At 37.9% G+C, this 19,732-nt stretch overlaps 1 protein-coding gene across 2 annotated transcripts in view; it reads left to right on the top strand.

The window, feature by feature from the left end:
* The window catches only part of AP2A2 (adaptor related protein complex 2 subunit alpha 2), a 51,365-nt gene extending 32,086 nt beyond the window's left edge, over nucleotides 1-19,279 (top strand). The window contains exons 7-22 of one of the 2 annotated variants that reach the window (XM_082485418.1): nucleotides 1,366-1,474; nucleotides 1,971-2,118; nucleotides 2,547-2,715; nucleotides 3,830-3,967; nucleotides 4,612-4,794; nucleotides 5,732-5,829; nucleotides 6,005-6,236; nucleotides 7,067-7,240; nucleotides 9,197-9,360; nucleotides 12,078-12,160; nucleotides 12,940-13,055; nucleotides 13,874-13,983; nucleotides 14,777-14,893; nucleotides 15,099-15,168; nucleotides 15,650-15,784; nucleotides 16,586-19,279. In XM_082485418.1, coding sequence (XP_082341544.1) covers nucleotides 1,366-1,474; nucleotides 1,971-2,118; nucleotides 2,547-2,715; nucleotides 3,830-3,967; nucleotides 4,612-4,794; nucleotides 5,732-5,829; nucleotides 6,005-6,236; nucleotides 7,067-7,240; nucleotides 9,197-9,360; nucleotides 12,078-12,160; nucleotides 12,940-13,055; nucleotides 13,874-13,983; nucleotides 14,777-14,893; nucleotides 15,099-15,168; nucleotides 15,650-15,784; nucleotides 16,586-16,663 — 2,124 coding nt within the window. In that variant the 3' untranslated portion in view covers nucleotides 16,664-19,279. Of the gene's footprint in view, nucleotides 1-1,365; nucleotides 1,475-1,967; nucleotides 2,119-2,546; nucleotides 2,716-3,829; nucleotides 3,968-4,611; nucleotides 4,795-5,731; nucleotides 5,830-6,004; nucleotides 6,237-7,066; nucleotides 7,241-9,196; nucleotides 9,361-12,077; nucleotides 12,161-12,939; nucleotides 13,056-13,873; nucleotides 13,984-14,776; nucleotides 14,894-15,098; nucleotides 15,169-15,649; nucleotides 15,785-16,585 lie in introns of both variants that reach the window. The other variant, XM_082485417.1, reaches the window with a different exon arrangement.
* The last annotated feature ends 453 nt before the right edge of the window (nucleotides 19,280-19,732 follow it).

Raw genomic sequence — 19,732 nt, 5'->3', positions numbered from 1 at the left:
AACGATAACCCTGATAATACTTCACTGTTGCTTAATTTACTCAGCTTTCTAGGTCAGGTTAGGTTAGTGTACCATTAAAAGTGAAGATGATTCAGTTTCACTTCTTGTAGCTGGTTCAGCTAATCTCTTTTAACACTTGTTGCTTACCAGGGCAGAAAACTGTATTAGGTAGCCCAAACTTTCTTGGTGTAACCCTTGCTATGCTCCAAGTCTATGTAGCAAAAAGGTGTCTTTCTCAGCTACTTTTATTTGAAAGAATCTCATGATGCTGTTGATTTTTATTTTTTTTAATCCTCATTTTATGTTACTCTTAGCACCAAAGAGTAGTTGGATCAAAGACTGATTTTGCAAACTCCTCCACAGAACCCTCAAAAATACAGCCTGCATTTTAAGCTTCTTGCAAGATGAATCTTCTTCCTATTTTCTCTTTTGAGCTGCTGCTAGGCTAATAATTATAAATATTTGATATTCTGTAAATGGCTGTAGGGGGTTAAGCAGGGCCAGAGGGTGCGGGGAAGAATGGAGAGACGTTTCTGTAAGTTGGCATCTTCATGCTGGAAAACATTGTTACTGTTTTATCTGACTTGTCTTTTGGAAGGTATGCAAGACATGGGAGGATATTACTTCACAAGTGTATTTTAGAACAAGATTTATCAGTGTTACATCCAAAATTACTTGTAGTTCAGAGAAATTTAATTTCTCCTCAAATATGAAGATTTTGTCTAATACTTAAAAAGCAAGGGAGTGCTGAGGGAAGCACAATGCTATCTGTTATGGAGCAGCAAGAATTAGATAGGATTTCTTCAAGCATAGCTAGTGCCAAACTCATGCTTGCCCTAGAATCAGAGGGGGGGGAAGAAAACCATGAAGAGGGGTGCTCTCTGTTCTTTGCTCTGGAGTATCAATATTGCTGAAGGTGTTAGTTGGTCCTTCTGCTTTAGTTCAGTCTGTTATAGCATCTTGTGCTGGAATTCCAAGTTCACCTATCAGCAGTCAACTATAACACTATATTAGGCTTTTCTTGGCTGAATCTATGAATTGCTGAACTGAAGAAACTCAAGCTTCTAGTTAAACGTTTTGGCATTACAAGATGGTTGTCTTAATTCTTAAGAAAAGCAAGTGTGCTTTCAGGAAGAGACTTCCTCAACTATTGTATCTCTAGAACTGAATTTCTATTATTAGGCAACCTGGTGGTATACTCACAGTATAACAACTTGCACTTAACTAATTTACTGAATTAAACATTGCTAGTGATGCAGTTTTATAAGCCTCTGTCAAAAGTGACCTACAGTGTTCTTTGGGTCCTTCTTGTGATTGTGCATCACTTAACTTCAGTAGCTGACATGCTTTCTGCTTATTTCACAGATTGTAACTTCTGCATCAACTGATCTTCAGGACTATACTTACTACTTTGTTCCTGCTCCCTGGTTGTCTGTGAAACTTCTGAGGCTGTTACAGTGCTATCCACCTCCAGGTAATGCACAAATCACAACAGTGGTCATCTCTTTATGCAGTACACTGTCTCCAAAGAGCTACTGTGCTGTAGTGTTACCATAACTTGGAGTGCAAGCACATTGCCTTAAGACAAGGATACTGAAGTCTGTACAATCGAATGTTTCAGATTGTGGCCTTTTGAATTATATTTTGTTTAATTGTAACATAGCTTAAAGTGTCAAACCAGTGTGCATCTTACAAGCCAGTTGCAACTGCCATTTTAAACATTCTTTAATGTTATCAACTATATTTAAGCCTTGAAATATATTATAGTGCAGATCATATTTGTCTTTTTTTACCCAAATAGAACTGTGGCTTACAATTCTTTTGCCAACTGTATATTGGGAGACGGTGAACTGTTTTTAATGTGTCAGAATACTTTGGTTTATTCAGATTTAACAAGGTGGAAGGCCTAAGGTAGGGATTAGGGTATTGAGGAAAATGAAGTTGTCCAACGGCTTATTCTTCTCCAGAAGACCCTGCGGTACGTGGTCGTCTAACAGAATGCCTGGAAACTATTCTTAACAAAGCGCAGGAGCCACCAAAGTCAAAAAAAGTACAACACTCAAATGCAAAGAATGCTGTGCTGTTTGAGGCAATAAGCTTAATTATACATCATGACAGGTGAGTTGTGAGAACACTTTTATTATGAGAGGGTTTTTTAAGGGAAAAGCTGTGGCTTTGTCTTGAACACTGAGGGGAATTTTACTGGGGGTGCAGTGGGGAGAACAGAAAGTTGTTTGCTATATTAGAACACAGCCACAGCAATGGAATTGAACAGTATTAATGAACTGTGCTGTCAGCGTATTTTTTTTTTATTGCTTTGTTTCTTGCTGCTTCTTTTTTTCTTGGTGTTTTGTGTTGACCCCACCACTCTAATCCAACAGAGATTATTTGCTCACAGTATCTGAATTTTCATTTCACCATCGGGGCATTCTAGCAGACTCTGTAAAGCATTGTAAGAAATTTCCACTGCAGAAATAGTGTTCTGTATTGGGTGTTCTCAAACCTGTTGCTTTTAACCCTTTCACTTTCTCTCCTGTTCTGTGCAGTGAGCCAAATCTACTAGTCCGTGCCTGTAACCAACTAGGTCAGTTCTTGCAGCACCGGGAAACTAATTTGCGTTACCTAGCACTGGAAAGCATGTGCACGCTTGCCAGCTCTGAATTCTCACATGAGGCTGTGAAAACACACATAGAAACAGTTATCAATGCATTGAAGGTAAATATTTACATGTGCTGTCTGTTTTGAGTGTTGTCTTCTCCCCTGCCTCAATGCCCTCTTCTCCACTACCCCAAGCCCCCCATCCCCAATTAAGCTAATAATAATTGGGGACCAAATGAGTTATTCTAAGAACTCTGCTTTAGGTTTTTGTCCTTAATCCTGCAAAATCTTGCTGTGCTGGCAATGATGGAGGTCAGATTCAGTTTATTTCTGCAGCTCACTAGCAAACCTGATACTTGTAGCTGTGGCCCCTGTAACACTTTGGTGTAGACTGAAGATGAAAAACTCTCAAAACATGGATTTTCAAAACGGATAACTCTGGGGAGACTTTGTTTTATCACTCTTGCTGGTCTCAGACACTGTTCCTTCATTGCAGTAGCTTATGGGGAGGAGTAGAGCAGATCACCTCCTGCTGCAGAATCAGAAAGTCAAGAAACCAGAAAGACGCATTCCCAGGCCATGTTTATGTGAAAAAGCAGAAGTCAAAAGAGGAAGACTGTTTCGCGTCTAAATTTACTTGCATGCTTCAGTGTTTTCATGTATTTGTCATCTTCCAAGCTCATATTGTAGCATATTAATATATTTGTCTAACTTCAAAGTACATACCTGTTTTAGCTGGACTTCTGTTGATACAAGGCAAGCCCAACACTAAGCCTGCAGGTAGCTAGTTGCCCATTGGCCTGATGTCAGTTTGACAATTTCATCCAGTTACTAGTACATTTGTGGCCAGTGATGCCAGTTATGCAGTGTACAGTGGACCGCAAACTCATTCACCCTAGTTAGGGTAGTAGTGGGAGTATTCTGTACAAAATCCTCCATCCTTTCAGCACTTGTACTGATTTGGATATGTATACTACAGAAACAAAACCTGATGATTTGAATTTTTGTAATATTACCTAAGAGCAGGAAGCTGTCTTGAGTCTCCAGCGACCTCTTTCTAGGTGACTGAAAATGAGACTATTGTGAGAAACTCATAGCTTATGTGAAGGGTATTCTGCATCTGAAAGATTATGAAAATGCATTTGTTTCAAATTTGGATTATAGTAAGTTGCATGTGCTTTCCAAATAAAGATGAAATCATCATGACTTTTTGCTGTGTGTACTTTTACAGACTGAAAGAGATGTAAGTGTGCGACAGAGAGCTGTAGATCTCCTATACGCAATGTGTGACCGAAGTAACGCCCAACAGATTGTGGCTGAAATGCTCAATTACTTGGAGACTGCTGATTATTCCATTAGAGAAGAAATTGTGAGATATTTGTTTCCTTAATTTTTTCTGACTTGGCAGATAATGTGAATTTTGTTCTGTTAATTTGCTACTGTTAAAAGAATAGGTCAGTATAAATGCAACTGATAACAAATTATGTGGAGGTCTCTTCCTACGCTGATTGTTTGCTTCAGGTTATAGGAATCTTAGTAATACCTGAAAGTTAGCTGTATTTTGGTGACTCTGGTCTGCTATTTTAGTGTCCCATTATGTCATCGTTGTCTGCCCCCCCCACCCCACCCCCCCCCTTTTTTTTTTTTAAGAGGTCTTTAATTTCTTACTTGGTCCTGTCTCAGTGATGGTTTAGATGGTGTTTTAATAGCAAACAAAAATGTTCAATAAATCACTCTTGATCGCTTAGGTACACAGTTGAAAAGCCACAGGTGCAACATACTCGAATGCATTATGAGGAAAGCATTAATGTAGCTGGCAACTAGTGTATTCTGGCACAGAATGTCAATGTTCATCTTTCCCCTTAGCTGTGGGAGCAAGTAGGCAAGCTGACGCATCTGAAACTGAGGCTTCTGTGCTACTGTGGGGTATCACTAGGTGTATATGAAAGTGAATTTTGGTATATAGCTTATAGTAGAAGCTAGTCAACCTTCTTTCTTCTTACATGTGTTCAGGTTCTGAAAGTTGCAATTCTAGCTGAGAAGTATGCAGTGGATTATACCTGGTATGTGGATACAATCTTGAATCTGATTCGCATTGCCGGTGACTATGTCAGTGAAGAAGTGTGGTATCGAGTTATTCAGATTGTCATCAACAGGGATGATGTTCAAGGGTATGCAGCAAAGACTGTTTTTGAGGTGAGTATAACTGTTTTCAATTTGCTTTCAAAACAAGGTAGGAATTAAGTAAACACCACATGATCTAGCAGGTGTGTATGCTTCCCCATGTTAGGGAGGAATAAAATAGGATCCCGAGTGTTTCAACAAAACACTACTGAAGCTCTCTGTAAAACTAGCATCATAGATTTCAGAGCCAGATACTGTCTTAAGGTGATGAGAAGCTTCTCTGGCTTAAGTAATGTAGAATACACCTGGTGCTGTTCTGCTTTTGGTGAGGGAGGGCAGGCTGTATTATTCGGGTGTTTTTATTATTTTGGTGGGTGGCTTAGTAAGGAAATTACATCACCTGGAAAATTACTGAAATGTAGTAACAATAGAAGCCTTTTACAGCGTGGCTTGCTGCTGTTTTTTTTGTTTTGTTTTCTGCATGCAGGAATCCAAAACACTCATGCTAACTTGATGATCCTTTTGGAAGCACATATCCATTCTTTCTGTTCAGGATCTGATAGAACTGGAATTTGAACTATCAAAAGGAGTACACTTCCAAATGTCTAGCTTTGTTGCTCTGACTTCATTTGGACTCTTCATGCAGGCTTTCCACTTTTTTTTTTTTTTTTAATTTCTTTTCCTGAATGTTTAAGCTGACTTTCAGAACTTTTAATTAAGTATATTAATATCCTTCTGAAACCCCTAAAGATGTAAGGGGAAACCTAAACAGCTGTATCTGTCCTCAAAAATCCACAGTGCTGCTAGATGGGCCTAAGAGTTCTCTTAAGTAATACTTATGTTAGAGAGTCTTCTATAAAGTCATACTATCTATTGTGCTTTTCTTGTAAGTGCCTAGATCTATGGCCTGCTCTTACAGGAAAGTGGACTAGGAAACTGGATGGGGAAATGACAGAAAAGATCTCTTTAGATACACTGCAGACCCTTGACTACTAGTGTGTTCTTACAGGCTCTCCAAGCTCCAGCATGCCATGAGAATCTTGTAAAAGTAGGTGGCTACATCTTGGGAGAATTCGGAAATCTGATAGCAGGTGATCCAAGATCAAGGTAAAACACCTCCTACAATACTGAAGTGAAGTAGTAACACATTCTGTAAAGAATCTAATGTCTAGTTAATATTCCTAAATGCCAGTTAAAAAATGATTCAGCTCTTTCTAGTAATGCATTAAGAATTATCATGTCTACAAAAACTGAATGAATTCTTTCTCTTCCTGTCTTAAAGTCCCCTTATCCAGTTCAACTTGCTACATTCCAAGTTTCACCTGTGTAGTGTTCCTACCCGAGCTCTGCTTCTGTCTACCTACATCAAGTTTGTGAACCTGTTTCCAGAAATCAAAACTACAATTCAAGATGTATTGCGCAGTGACAGTCAGCTAAAGAATGCTGATGTTGAGCTGCAGCAGAGAGCTGTTGAGTATTTGAGGCTCAGTACTATTGCAAGTACTGATATATTGGTAGGTATAAAGATAATATTTCTTTATTATGCAGAACTCTAGTTGTGTCTTCTGTCAACAACTAAACTCTGCTAAACCTTACCTGATTGCTCAGAAATCTTAATGCAGGATTAAGGATCCACAATGTGGGTGCCAATTCTTTTAGTGTACCTAATTCAGCTGCAATCATCTTTAATTTAGAGCTAAACCCAAAGTTGTTATTGCTTTAGTGGGACAAATGACCATTACAGCATGCTAATCTGGAGCTGGGAAGCCAGAGAAAGGTGGCATAATAGAGTCCCACAGTATTCAGATACCAAGATGACTAGTGCTTTGTTTTGAAGACTTACTTGATGGCAGCCAGGAAACTTGTATTTTTTTCTGATTTTCTTCACAGTTCTAACCTGATGATCTCAGGTCTGGCCAGACCATAGTACGCTTAGTCTTGACAGCTAATAAATGCTTAGGGCTGACTAGATCCTTGGGTAATTTTTTTTTTTTGTTTCAGTCTAGGTCTGTTTGACTTCGTGGTCCTTAAGTCTCCTATGATCTAACTTATATTTTTTATTTTATTTTAATAGCACTGTACCAGAGAAGTGATATGCTCTGTTCTCTTTAACAACTGCTTTGGGAGGAAAGTTTTAAGTAACTCTTGCTTTTTAAAAAAAAAAAAAAAAAAGTCTGCTCCATCACTGTACAGTAAACTACATAGTTGTTTTCTGTGTAGATAATTGCATGAGGCAAAAGCAGAAGTAATCTATACGGGTGTATATCTTCAAAGACTCAGAACTTGGTTTGGCTTTTTCTGTAAGTTTAATACTTTTTTTTTTTTTTTTTTTTTCTGTGATAAGGCTACAGTGCTGGAAGAAATGCCTCCCTTTCCAGAGAGGGAGTCTTCTATTTTGGCTAAACTCAAGAAGAAGAAAGGCCCAGGCACAGTTACTGACCTGGAAGAAATCAAAAAGGAGAGGAGCTCTGATATGAATGGAAGTGCTGAACCTGCCTCTGTCAATGCCAGTGCTGTTGTGAGTTTAAAAGCTGTTATTTCACTAACTTTGACAGTGCACAAATTGACAGTGCGTAAATGAGAAAAGAATGGTTTCCTTAAAGTGGCTTTTTTGGGGTTTAAAACTTCTCATCTCGAATTTAGGACACTGAGTGTTTGCTATAAAGTAGTAGGGGAGCATATAGTTGCTTCCCCCCCCAGGATGCTTGGATGCAGTTTTCCTTTGGAAATCTTACGTAAATGGAGACAAAATGTCTGCAGCCTAAAAAAAGTTCCTTATGTTGTTACTTTGAAAAATATTGCTATAAACTTAAAAATGGGAATTTCCTTGCTGGTGAAATTGCCATGAAGGTAAGATGATTAAATTAACGTATTTACAAAGAGTAATTTAAATTTCATAATGTTAGCTGTTCTTCTGCTTTGTCTAACATGGTAGATCGTTTGCATGTTGTTTCAGGTTGTTACTGTTTTTACTAGAAGTGGATAACACTTGACTTAATGTGAATGTCCATAAATCAACATAATGTTAGTACTGTCTATTTGACAGTACTATTTGAGTTCAGTTATGGTAGACGAGGCCACAGTCTTACTTTTTTCTGAGCAGAAACTTCTCATTTTATAGTCAATTAAAGCTGGTAGGGTGAATCATTCCCATGATGTAATACTTGTTTCTGCTTTTAATGACTAGTGTAACTTGTAATTATATTTGAGATGTAGTAGTAGATTACCTAAGAGGAGGAAGTATTGTAGCACACTCCCTGCCCAGTTTGTTAAAGTATAATTCTTTAACTCTTAGTCATAGCAGTATGTACGAGTAGATGTTTCAAGTGCAACATCTTTGAATGGAGAGAAATACCTTGCCAGCAGAAAAGTTGCCAAATTTTCTTTACATGCCAAATTGACTGAGGTGACTGGCAGTTAAAATTGTGTTGGGGTTTATGAGCTTCACTTTACATATTGCAGCCATGTAAGAAACTCCACTATGTTACCTTCATCAGTGGCTTTGGTGTGACCCTGGCTTAGATGCTGAGAATATGTTCTGAAATGGAGTTCAGCTGTTTGGTTTTGGTAGTTTTTCCTGATTGGCTTCTGAAAATTTTTTTGCCAGGGAAATTTTCATTACACTGCATCAAATTCAGTCTTTGGAGTATATGATAACTTTGAGTTGGGTTACAAAAACAAAATTTCAGACTCAATACAAATGCATCTCATGACTCACCTTCAGCGTATCTGGTGTATTGTGGGCTGCTGATGTCTAATACATGAACCTTTAAAGTCTGTGCTTTGTTCTTGCACATGACTTGAGCACATACCTGCAGCTTCTGTTGCATGATTTTGGCTACTTGATTTGTTCTATTTGAGAGGAAAAAAAAAAAAGTAAAGGTCTTGCCTGTACTTTTAGTGTTTACAGCTTGAACTGGCTATAGGCTCTGCTTTTGTGATGGTTAGGTTTTACATTCTTTCTAAGGTTTACCAAGCTTTAAAAACCCAGGACTAAACTGAAAGTCAATTTAAAGATGCTATGATGTTTTAATTTAGGTTTGTGTAAAAGCCACTGCCTTTCTTGCTGGATTCTTCATGAAGGAAAAGCAACACACTTGAATTTTATTCCCTACAGTACTTAAATGCCCTTGAAATTAGGAGGGGAGAAGAGAGGAAGAAAAACTTTGTCATCATTCTTTTGCAGAATCAGATTTTAGACAGATGAATTTTGGTTTTATTATTATTTATTTAATGATTAGATGGACATAACTCTCTTCAAAGGGAAAAAAAAAAAAAACAAACCCACATCTGTAAATGACCTTAAGTTGAAATGCAAGGTGATAACTACCTTCCTGAAGCCTCCTTCATCCATTCAAAGCTTGATTTGGGGTGGGGGGAGGCACTTTGTCATAGCTTAGTTGTCTGTGCAAAAGAGACAGCTTTGTTTTAGTTTTGCTCTAGTGTTAACACCAAAATGTCTTGTCTTCCCTAGTCTACTCCTTCTCCATCTGCAGATCTTCTGGGTCTGGGTGCTGCTCCTCTCACCAATTCAGCTCCCCCACCGTCCTCTAGTGGTAGCCTGCTGGTGGATGTATTTTCAGATTCACCTTCTGCAGTTGCACCTCTTGCTCCTGGTTCTGATGACAACTTTGCAAGGTAATTAAGTCATGCTGTAAGGAATCTGAAAAATAATTTCTCTGCTAAAACAAGATTAGAGAAAAAGACATACAATAACTTTTGGTTTTATTCCAGCTTATTGAATGCATTCCTGGTAGTTGTGCAGCAAGAGGGGTATTCTTGAACTCTGTGCTGGATGTGCTATCTTTACAGAATATCTCTGCTCATGGAAAAACTGAGTCTGTAGTAATCAACCTGAGGATATTAGCCACACAGTATTGTCTAGTTTTCATGCTGATTTTGCTTCTTTGTTAAACTAAGCTGCTTGTGCATCTCAATATATCTGGCCTGATAGGCATACGTTTATTCTTATCTTATTTCCATAAAGTATTCTTGTGTCTCTCCAGTTATGGCTAGCTGATACTGGAACAGTGAGATAGAGTATATTCAGAGATACTGGTTCTCAGAATTTCAAGATATACTTAAATTGTTCTGCTACTGTCTGACAAACAAGTGTGAAAAGGGTGGAAAAAAGAGTGCCTTTTTTTTTTTTTTAAGGGGATTTGATACAAGTATCTTCCTAGTTATGTTACCTAGTGTAGGTGCAATGTGTTGTCAATCCATTTAATATTAAAAGCCACTGTGGCTATGCTTGAATATTCTTTGGCTAAAATTTTGGAAATAAATAGTATAAGATCACAGAATGTCTTTAAAAATCTGTTGTCTCATTGGCCGGAGAGCATATTGCTGTTGCCAAGGTCCAAATTTTGAATGTTGACATGACAAATTTGGAATTTATCTTAATATAAAAGACATAATTAGTGAAACTAATCTGCCTGGATCATCGGGGCTTTCATCAAAATTTTATACTAGACAATGCATTGTTGCAGGTTTGCAGCGATTAAGACTTGATCCTGTGTTTCTCTTGGAAGGCAATAAGCAATGTTTAATTGTGCTACAAAATACAAAGACTTTAAGAAGATACACAAGCTTGTTAGAGCTTTTTTTTTTTTTTTAAAAAAAAAAAAAAAAGGAAGAAAAGAAACCAGTGCTAGTAGCTTCATAAGCAAAAGTTACCTAAAAAGAATTTTCTCTTTCTGCAGAAGAAAGTATAGCATTGCCCAACCCCTTGGTCTGTCTGTAGATGATGAAACGCTTCTCTAATGATACTGAGAAGTTGCCTTTTACAGTTTCCTGCCTCTTTTTAGTGCTGTTGTCACTTTTGTTTCTAATCTGTTACTTGGGTAAGTCATTCTCTGTGTGCCCATATATTCTTGCCTACACTTAATATTTGCGTGTTTTTAAGAACGGATTGTGCAGCTATGGTTAAAAGTGCCACTAAGGTTGGTGAGGCCTCTGCTTCAAAGCGCACATTTGTAGTAATTAAAATAGATCTACATTTATGGTTTTGAACTAAAACTTTTCTGCTGTCACAATTAAACACCTAAAATGACTTGGTTCTTTAAGAGGTATAAATTTAAGCTACCGAACACTTTCAGCTGTCTCCTTTCTTGGGGAAGAATTGCTGCTCCCTGACGATCAGGGAGGGGTGGGGTGGGGGAGAGAAGCGGGGGACCACATTGCCTAATACCTTTTTCTAGGTGTACTGAGCTAGGGCAGCTAATAAACTTTTCGTGCATTAAACTCAACAGTGCCATTTTTGAGGAAGGAGGTAAAAGAAATAACTAAGCACTAAGCTGTCTTTACTAACTCCTGCTATCTCTGTCGCTACTGCCTTTCTTCCTTTGTGCTGCCTGAACTAGCCCTGACCTGGCTTCATCTGAGGTAGTTTCTGAGGAACCAGCTGATACTGTGCATGATGCTGATGAGCTTTTTCACAAGTAAGCAATACTAAAACCTTGCAAGGCTGGGCAACTTCCAGAATATAGTTATAAAGCAAAACTATATTGTGCATTAACTTAATACCAGCAAAACTAGAGAAACATGTACTGTCAGGCTTGTGACTAGAACACTTCTGTAGATGCTGTGGTTTTTATGACAAGGTCAGGAATGCACAGGTTAGAGTTGCCTTTCTGAGTCAGTGCTGTCAGACTGCTCCAAAATGAGGCAATGCCAGTTGTATAATAAGTTTTGCAACTATTCACAAATAAAAGAAAAACATAAGGATAAATAGTCAGAAGTACTGATATTTAGGAGTATGTTTAAGATGCCTTGTATGCAAAAGGCTTATATTTGCTCACCACCTCTTCTACTTTTAAGTGAAGAGTGACAGAAAGGACTGAAACCACTGCAGAATGGGCTTCCTCTCTGAAAATGGAAAAAAAAAAATACAGCTCTCAGTTGACTTCTGTGATACAGAACTGATAAAACAAGGGATTCTTTTTTCTTTCAGGTTTAAACAGTCAAAGCTTCAAACTTTTCAATTCTGCACCAACGTAATGAGTTTCATAAGTTGTCACGAATATGAATAAGAAAAATCCTAGTCTGTTGCCTGGTCCTTTATAGACTCTGTGTGTGTGTGTGTGTGTATATATATAGCATATTGTGGCTTCCTTCGTAGTTTGTCAGACATCCTATCAAATAAAAATTTCAGTTCTTTTAGTATCCTACAAGTGGTGGTTTTGGTTGTAAAATTGCTGTTTCTAACTGCAGTTTTCTGCAAAGGCCTCTCTCACAGACTGATGCACTCTAGGTTAACCACAATCTTCATCCTCTGTGTAAACCCTGAATTTTGTGGTTCTAAATATTGTTTAATATGGGTCAATATACAACATGTTTTCCCCCTCTTCCCCTAGGTTTGTGTGTAAAAATAATGGAGTCTTATTTGAAAATCAGTTGCTACAAATTGGATTGAAATCTGAATTTCGACAGAACCTGGGTAAGAACTTTACTGGTGAAGTGGTTAACTGTCTGCATTATCAACCCAATGCAAGCATGATATTGCGGATAGGACTGACTTTTTGGCTACTTAGGGGGAAATGTGATTTCAGGCCTAACCTGTTGTAAGATCTTCTCTGTTTGTGTGTCCCTGGCTTCTGTGTGGGTTCTTGTTTCCTTAAATTTTTTGGTTCTTCTGGCAGCTGAGGTGAAATGGGAGTGTTAAGGGGTACTGTAAGCTCCAGCTCTTGCTGTCTGGTTGTAAGTCTGGTACAGCCGGGGTTATAAAGGACCATTCTCCTCATTTTTTATATCTTACAGTATAGCTTATTCTAATATGATACAGAATACATTTCAGACATGTCTATCGTAATACATTAATGCACAAGATGACAAAAACATCTAGGAAGGAGCTGGGAATCAAACACAGGCCAGCACTAGAATTGCTTGCTTCTCCCCTTCTGCATCACTTTTGGTACTATAATAGCTTGTTTGCATAAGCAGTAATGTTCTCTGGCAACTGAAAGACTTCTACTGATTATTTAACTGCCTGTGGGACAGCTACTGTGGGAGAGGTCTGATTTGTTTTAATTTGTTATTTCATTTTGAACTGTTAATATCTTGGTAAGATAAACCATGTAAATTATGGCATGTTTTTAAAAGTTGTTCTAAAGAAAGGTAGAAAGACAGTGTATTAAATACTTGAAGGACAAGTAGTTCAATACGATTACATGTGACAGCCCTAAAAATTCTGATGTCTTTTGATTCTTTTCTTTCTAGGACGCATGTTCATATTCTATGGTAATAAGACATCAACACAGTTCTTGAATTTTACTCCAACAGTAATCTGCTCAGATGATCTACAGTCAAATATCCTTAAATGCAGTAGCGCGTCTGTGTTCTTATTTGGGTTTTGTGTTTTATGCCTCTCAGAGTTGTAATCAAGCTGTTGGATTGAGGCATGGTGTCCTTGAACATGAAGAAATGAGAAACCTCTTTCTGCTGATAACATTTCTAAAGTAAACTTCTTGTAGAAAGAACAAGTCTTGAGCGGGGATGGAAGATTCTCTCCTTAAAGCTCTGGTTACAAACACAAAATTCACTGTTGAAATAAGGAGAGATTAGGCTGACTAAATATGTAATGTAACACTGTAGCTTTCTCCACTGTAGTGAAGTATCAGGGCTGTAAGCGTGGTGTCTGTCCTTCAAGTCCTGCATTAGCAGATAATCTCAGACTTGAGGTGGAGCTGGAAGAAAACATGTACACAAAGATGATGATACTTTAAAATAAGCTCTTAATTTACAGTTTGTCCTTAACACTTGGTCATGCAAATTTAGGATTTCTTGGAGATTATGTAATCAAACTTGTTTGACTCAAAGCATCACTGTAATGTTCACATCAAAATGAGATAGTCTTGTGGGTTTTATCATGAAATCTGTCTGTGCCTTCATACCTTTTTGAGGGCATCTTTCTTTAAGAATATCCATATAACTGAGAGTTGTGGGGGTTATGGCTTCTAGGTGTGTCAGTGTGAAAAAAAATCTTATTTTGCTGTACAGGGATTGAGCTTTGAATAATAAGTAGCATGTAGAGAATGAGTGGACACGATGTTAATTCCTCATCTAGCTTATTAGAAGAAATGCTGTTTTTTAAAAAAAAGTTATCAATTCATTGATCAGTTTCCTTAACCACTTCTTATGCCTGAATCTTCAGACAAAACCTGTTGACCCCACAGTGGATGGAGGAGCACAGGTTCAACAGGTTGTGAACATAGAATGTGTGTCAGACTTTATGGAAGCTCCAATCCTGAACATTCAATTCAGGTAAAACACAGGATTCAAACGCTAGTGAATTAGATGAAAGATATTAAATTTGTCCTGGTCTTCTGATTGAATTGTAGAATGTGGACACATAAAGCTGTCTTGGGTAGATTACTTACTTGAAAAATTGATCTAACAATGCTTTAAGCTACCTAGGGAAGGTAGGGAATCCACTTGGAACAATGTGGTTAAAAAACCAAAACCAACAAACACCTAATCAAGAAGCAGCTACTGATAAAATGTCTCCATGACTTCTCTTTCCGCTATGCGTATAAAACAGTCTTCCTGTTTGCTTAAGAAATCTTGACAGGAATATGCATAGTAACTTCTCCCTTCTGGAAACCAAGAACATTTCTGCAAACAACTTGGACTGGAAATGCATGCAGCCAAAAATAGAATCTCATTATGTCCACTCAACATCAGCCTTTGGGAAATCCTCATTTCTGAGCTACATTCTGTTATTCTAGTCTAAACTGATTCTTACTGATGTGTTTTCACAGGTATATATTTTCACTCCTTTGGGTGCTATCTAGAAGGACAACAACCTATGTTGAAACTGAGAGATCCTTATTAGAAGTTCTGCCAATTCACTTTGCTCTGCTTAGATGGCACATGAAATAAATATATTTAACAGTGGATTAAAACTGTATCTTAGAAATAATGTTATCTGCAGTTGATGGATTTTAATCATAAACAACTGCACCTTAGTGATCATCCTCAATTGCTTGGTTGATTTAGGCTGAGAGACTGGTGACACTGTGCTGCATACACCCTGTTCTTCCTATTCCATATGCAGGTATGGTGGAACATTTCAAAATCTTTCGGTAAAATTACCCATCACACTGAATAAATTTTTCCAGCCAACAGAGATGTCTTCTCAAGACTTTTTTCAGCGTTGGAAGCAACTGAGCAAGTAAGAACTTGTGGGTTGGGGTTCTTGTGGGCCAAGGCGGGGGCGGGCAGGGGGAGGCGTACATTGTGAATGTAGCTGGTGCAGTGTCCAATCCCATACTTAATCCTGTGAGTTATAAACTCTCCCAATATAATTAGTTGCTGTAAAACAATGCTGTACATAATACACATGTTAAACTATGTGTTGATCTTGCTTTGTCTTGCAGTCCGAAACAAGAAGTACAGAATATCTTTAAAGCAAAACACCCAATGGATGCAGAGATCACAAAAGCAAAGGTGGGTGGTAGTGTGGTATTTTTAATTTGTAGTGCAAGCGTAGTGGTATAAGCAAACTTTGTCCATCTTGGTTTATATGGCAATTGAATCATCCTTTTAAAGGATCCTGACCCTTGTCAGTGCTGGGTTGAGTGGGCTGTTTCTCAGTGTAGCTTTAATTAGATATAGTCTTACTTGAAGCTATTTAAGAAAACTCCAACTTGGTGCTTAAAACTGAATTGGAAGATACTTAAAGCCTTAATTTATACTAGAGTCACCAGTTACAAAAGAAAAAAGTGACTTTTCGTAGAACTGGCTGCCTCAGGCAAAACAGAAGTGACTAGTGTGAGACAGGAATGGCTTTACCAAAAACAGGAGAGACTTCTGTTGAATCTAGCTTATTTCTCAGTTGTTTTGCTAGTTGGTGGTGGCTGTGCTTGGGTAGACTTGGTATTGGTGTCCTGCTGTCCGCACATCTAAATCTTCTGGGTTTCTTTCACAGATAATTGGCTTTGGATCAGCCCTACTTGAGGAGGTAGATCCCAATCCTGCTAACTTTGTTGGTGCTGGTATCATACATACAAAAACTACTCAGATTGGATGCTTGCTGCGCCTTGAGCCCAACCTCCAGGCACAGGTATCTCTTTAAGTGTCTACAGCTTGAATACAAGTTATTATTTGCACTAAATATCTGGGTATATTTGAAACTTGTTAAGGTATTTATTTAAAATTACTACTGCAATAGCTAATTTTGACCACGGACTCCAACATGAAATGGAATTGTAGCAGCTGGTCCTGGCCCAGTTTGGTAAGCTGCTTCTTAATAGCAATTCTTCTTCCTGTTGGAGGAGATCACTGTATTATTCTAGACTGTCCATTGGAGTCTCATCTTCTCTTGGAAGTTGAAAACATTTAATGTTTCTGTTTTGTGCACCTTGGACAAGATGACTAAGTATAATTCTCTTTGCTGTTTTGGATTAATAAAGGAATGATTGGCTAAAAGAGACAACAAGAAAACAAACACAATGTTAAGATTTTTCCTCAAGCATTTTGATAGAGGTTTTATCAAAATTTTAGAAGTTTTGGGTGGCAAGTCTCCTGGTTTCTGAAGAAGTGGTGGCAGAGAGTCTTTAGACTTTTCCCGCAACATTTACTCCTTTTAAAGAAAAACTTTGGACAACACCTTGCTGTTAAAGCTTAAAAATATTAGAACAATAGTAACTCTCAACAAGGGTTTGAAGACGTACTCCAGACTGTGGTTTGAAAATGCTGTATTACTCAGTGGTTGGCTGCCTCTGAATGTTTTAACTTGAGGTCTTTTTCCTAACAAATCTAAGAAAACAAGTAAGAGGTAACTGCTAGCTTTCACTAGTTGACTGTGCATTCATTTAATGTCAAACTGTTTAAAAAATTAATAATATTTTATGTTCTTTTTCAGATGTATAGGCTCACACTACGAACAAGTAAAGAAGCTGTATCTCAGAGATTATGTGAATTGCTCTCGGAACAGTTTTAATATTAACCGTGTCAGTTTGGGTTTTTCCATTTATATCGCTGTCGTCATACTGCAAATAAATGTCTTGTACATCACTGTCTGAGTACTGCAATGTTAACCAATACCAGCTCCCTGCCTTAATAGGACTTGACCCTTGTTTGAAATTAAGACTATAAAATGTACAGTACAGGGAAGTGACTTTTTACATTAAAAATGGCTTTTAGTGTGTTACACAAAGGGTGGGAGGGCTGTCTTGTGCTCCTTTTTTTTTTTTTTTTTTTTGCAGAGGTCAGACTTTTAAACTTGTTAAAGGGAAATTGATTTAGATGTGGTAACCAAGGATTTCAACTGGAAATGGCTAGTAACTGTTCGGTCTTAGCACCTTTAACAGGTACTCCCTCTGCTCTGGGCTGAAAGAATCCAATGTCATGCTGCTCAGTAAGGTTAATTCAGATGTTAATGCGGAGTCAACATTTTGTAAAGTTGAACATTGCTGCGAGTCTTGTACTGGATGGAAGGGCAGATTCCAAGATGTGTTTCAATCTGATTCAAGTGAATGTTTATGTTAACTGTTACCAATTTTTGTATTTGAAATATGCCACAGGGCCAGAGTCTTAAAGAATTAATCTTGTAATCCTTTACATCTTAATGTTTTCTGATCTTTGGAAAGTGGATTGAACACAAAAGCTATTCTTAATCCCTCTGCTTATCTCAAATAAGGAGGTGAGCTTCTCTGGTAGGTGGTGAATGAGAACATGCTTGTTCATTGTTAGTCAAACTGAAGTTAAATATTCTATTCTGTGTTTATTCTGTTTCCCATCAGACTTAGCAAGTAATAGTGCTAATGGTGTGATATAACTAACTGCAGAGTCTGGTATTGTATAAAAGGAGAAGTGGGAAGAAATGGGCCCTTGAGGGGCTGTAAGGCATGCACTGTTAGATGAAAATGTAATTTTAAACAATATTTTTTTCCCCGGTGTACAGTAATGTTAAAACTTGAGAGGTTGAATAACTGATATCTGAACAGTTTCCAGTCTGTCAGTGGTGGTAAAAATATCCAACATGGTGTAGAAGACTTGTGTTGAGACGGAGAGTAGAAGGACCAAAAAAGTTCAGCTTTTATAGTGGTTTTTACAACCAAAGCCTATGTAACTTGTTCCACATCAGCAAAGTCTTTGCAGCCTCTGTGCAGAAGTAAGTGGACACAACTCTGGCTCACACTCTTCAAGCCTTGAGATGCAACAAAGGCTGCTAAAACAAAGCAGTTGAGGTAGTGCAGTTAGAAACTGTGGGCAGTTGACAGTGAGTACTGCAGGTCACAATGAATGTCAGCTGCTTCTGACATGAGAAATGAACCTCAGATCAAGATTTCCCTGAGGTTATTTAAAGGAAGCCTGGGACTGGTGTCTCACAACACATACAGCCAAGTATGCCCATGAAATAAAGGTTTTGAGTGATAGTGATGACATTGAAAATACATTTAAATGAGGCTCCTGTCATGCTGGCCAGCACACAGCAGGGGACAGCATTCTACGGGATTGTGTGCCTTGTTTTTTTTTTTCTTCAGTGCTTTGAATTAAATGGTGGAACTGCATAATACAATTTGGTTTGAGTGCAAGTGAAAAATGAGGAACAAAGATTTGGCTGTGGTGTGTGGATTTTGTGAGGTGGTGGGGTTTTTTGTTTTGTTTTTCCAGAAATGGCTGGTAACTCTAGATGTTATGAGTGGAAACTTGGCTATAGACCTGGTCTTTCTGCAAAAGTTGTCTTGAAAATTGGCCCTTTTATAGCCTTTCAAGTAGCTAATCAAGACTCTGATCACAAACATTGTCTTTGAAAATCATGAGCAGTTCCTGCAGTCATCTTGGACAGTTGGCAAAATTCTAATGGACTACCTTATGTTTTATCCTTTGGATGCCATGTGTCTTTTCATTAGTCCTGTTACCTTAACCATGCTGGTGGCTGCGATGTTAAAAATCTGATGTGCAGAAGTAAAGGAAGTCTTAGCAAAGACAGGGGAGGAGCTTCTACTTCATTTTTTACAAATCCTGTTGTATATCTGTCCCCCTGAAAATGTTCTGTGCCCTCGTAAAAGGACACCGTGAAACACTGCACTACTTTAGTTCACTTTGCTTTGGTTCAAGCTGTGCTACAATGTGGGAAGGACGGGGGGTAAGGGAAAGTGTCTTTTCAGTGGTGACTGTGTTAAGCTTATGACTGTTCATGCTTTGTATTAAATGTCAGCTTAATGGAGCCATGAGCAGAAACATGAAAAAATTAAGGACAAATACTTGATTATTTTTTTGTGAATGATGGTTAACTTACCAAAGTGATGTATCCTGTCAAGCAGACAAAGTAATTTCTGCAGTAAACAGTGTTATTGTTTTTAAGTACAGTATTTTTAGGCATTGACATGTGAAAATAACTGAATAGCAAAACAGGTAGCGCATGTTCATTCTTGACCTACACTCCAGTATGTAACATCTATGGTGATTGTCTTATTTGTATAAAACAAAGTTCTGTCAAATTAAGTGGAGAATTTTCATATAGAAGACTATATATTAGACTATATTCATCAGAAGAACGTATTAAGATTAAATAAATGATTAGAACAGTAATACAACTGTCCTTTTTTTGTCTGGGGACATGGAAGTGTAAAGAATACTTGCATGGAATGGTGGCTATGGAACAACATTTGATGTGTAGTGGTAAATTCTTTCCCGCAAACTACTGGTGGGTTGTGTTCAGTTGAGTCTTACCTGGCCTGCAAATCTCTGCTGCCCCAGTGAGTTTGTTTATGGGTTTTTTGTTGGTGTGTTTGGTCACATGTTGCAATACTCTGCTGTAATACAAAAAAAAAAACAAACAACAAACAAAGCCCAAACAACTAAACTTGGTGTAAAATCTTTCTTCCTATAGTGTTTAACAACAGTAAGTATATTAACAGTACTTGCTGCACTAAACTGGTCTAACGATGGAGTATGGTTGAGACTATGAAGCACGCACCTGTATTACGCAGAGGCAGAACATGTAAAAAAACATTGATGTTGCTGTAAAAGAAGAGTATCTACACTGCTAAATAACCTCACT

This window comes from Vanellus vanellus, assembly GCF_965231255.1.
Source record: "Vanellus vanellus genome assembly, chromosome: 6".
Classification (NCBI taxonomy): Eukaryota; Metazoa; Chordata; class Aves; order Charadriiformes; family Charadriidae; genus Vanellus; species Vanellus vanellus.
Note: the sequence above shows the minus strand (reverse complement) of the source record. Positions and strands in the feature narration are given on the sequence as shown.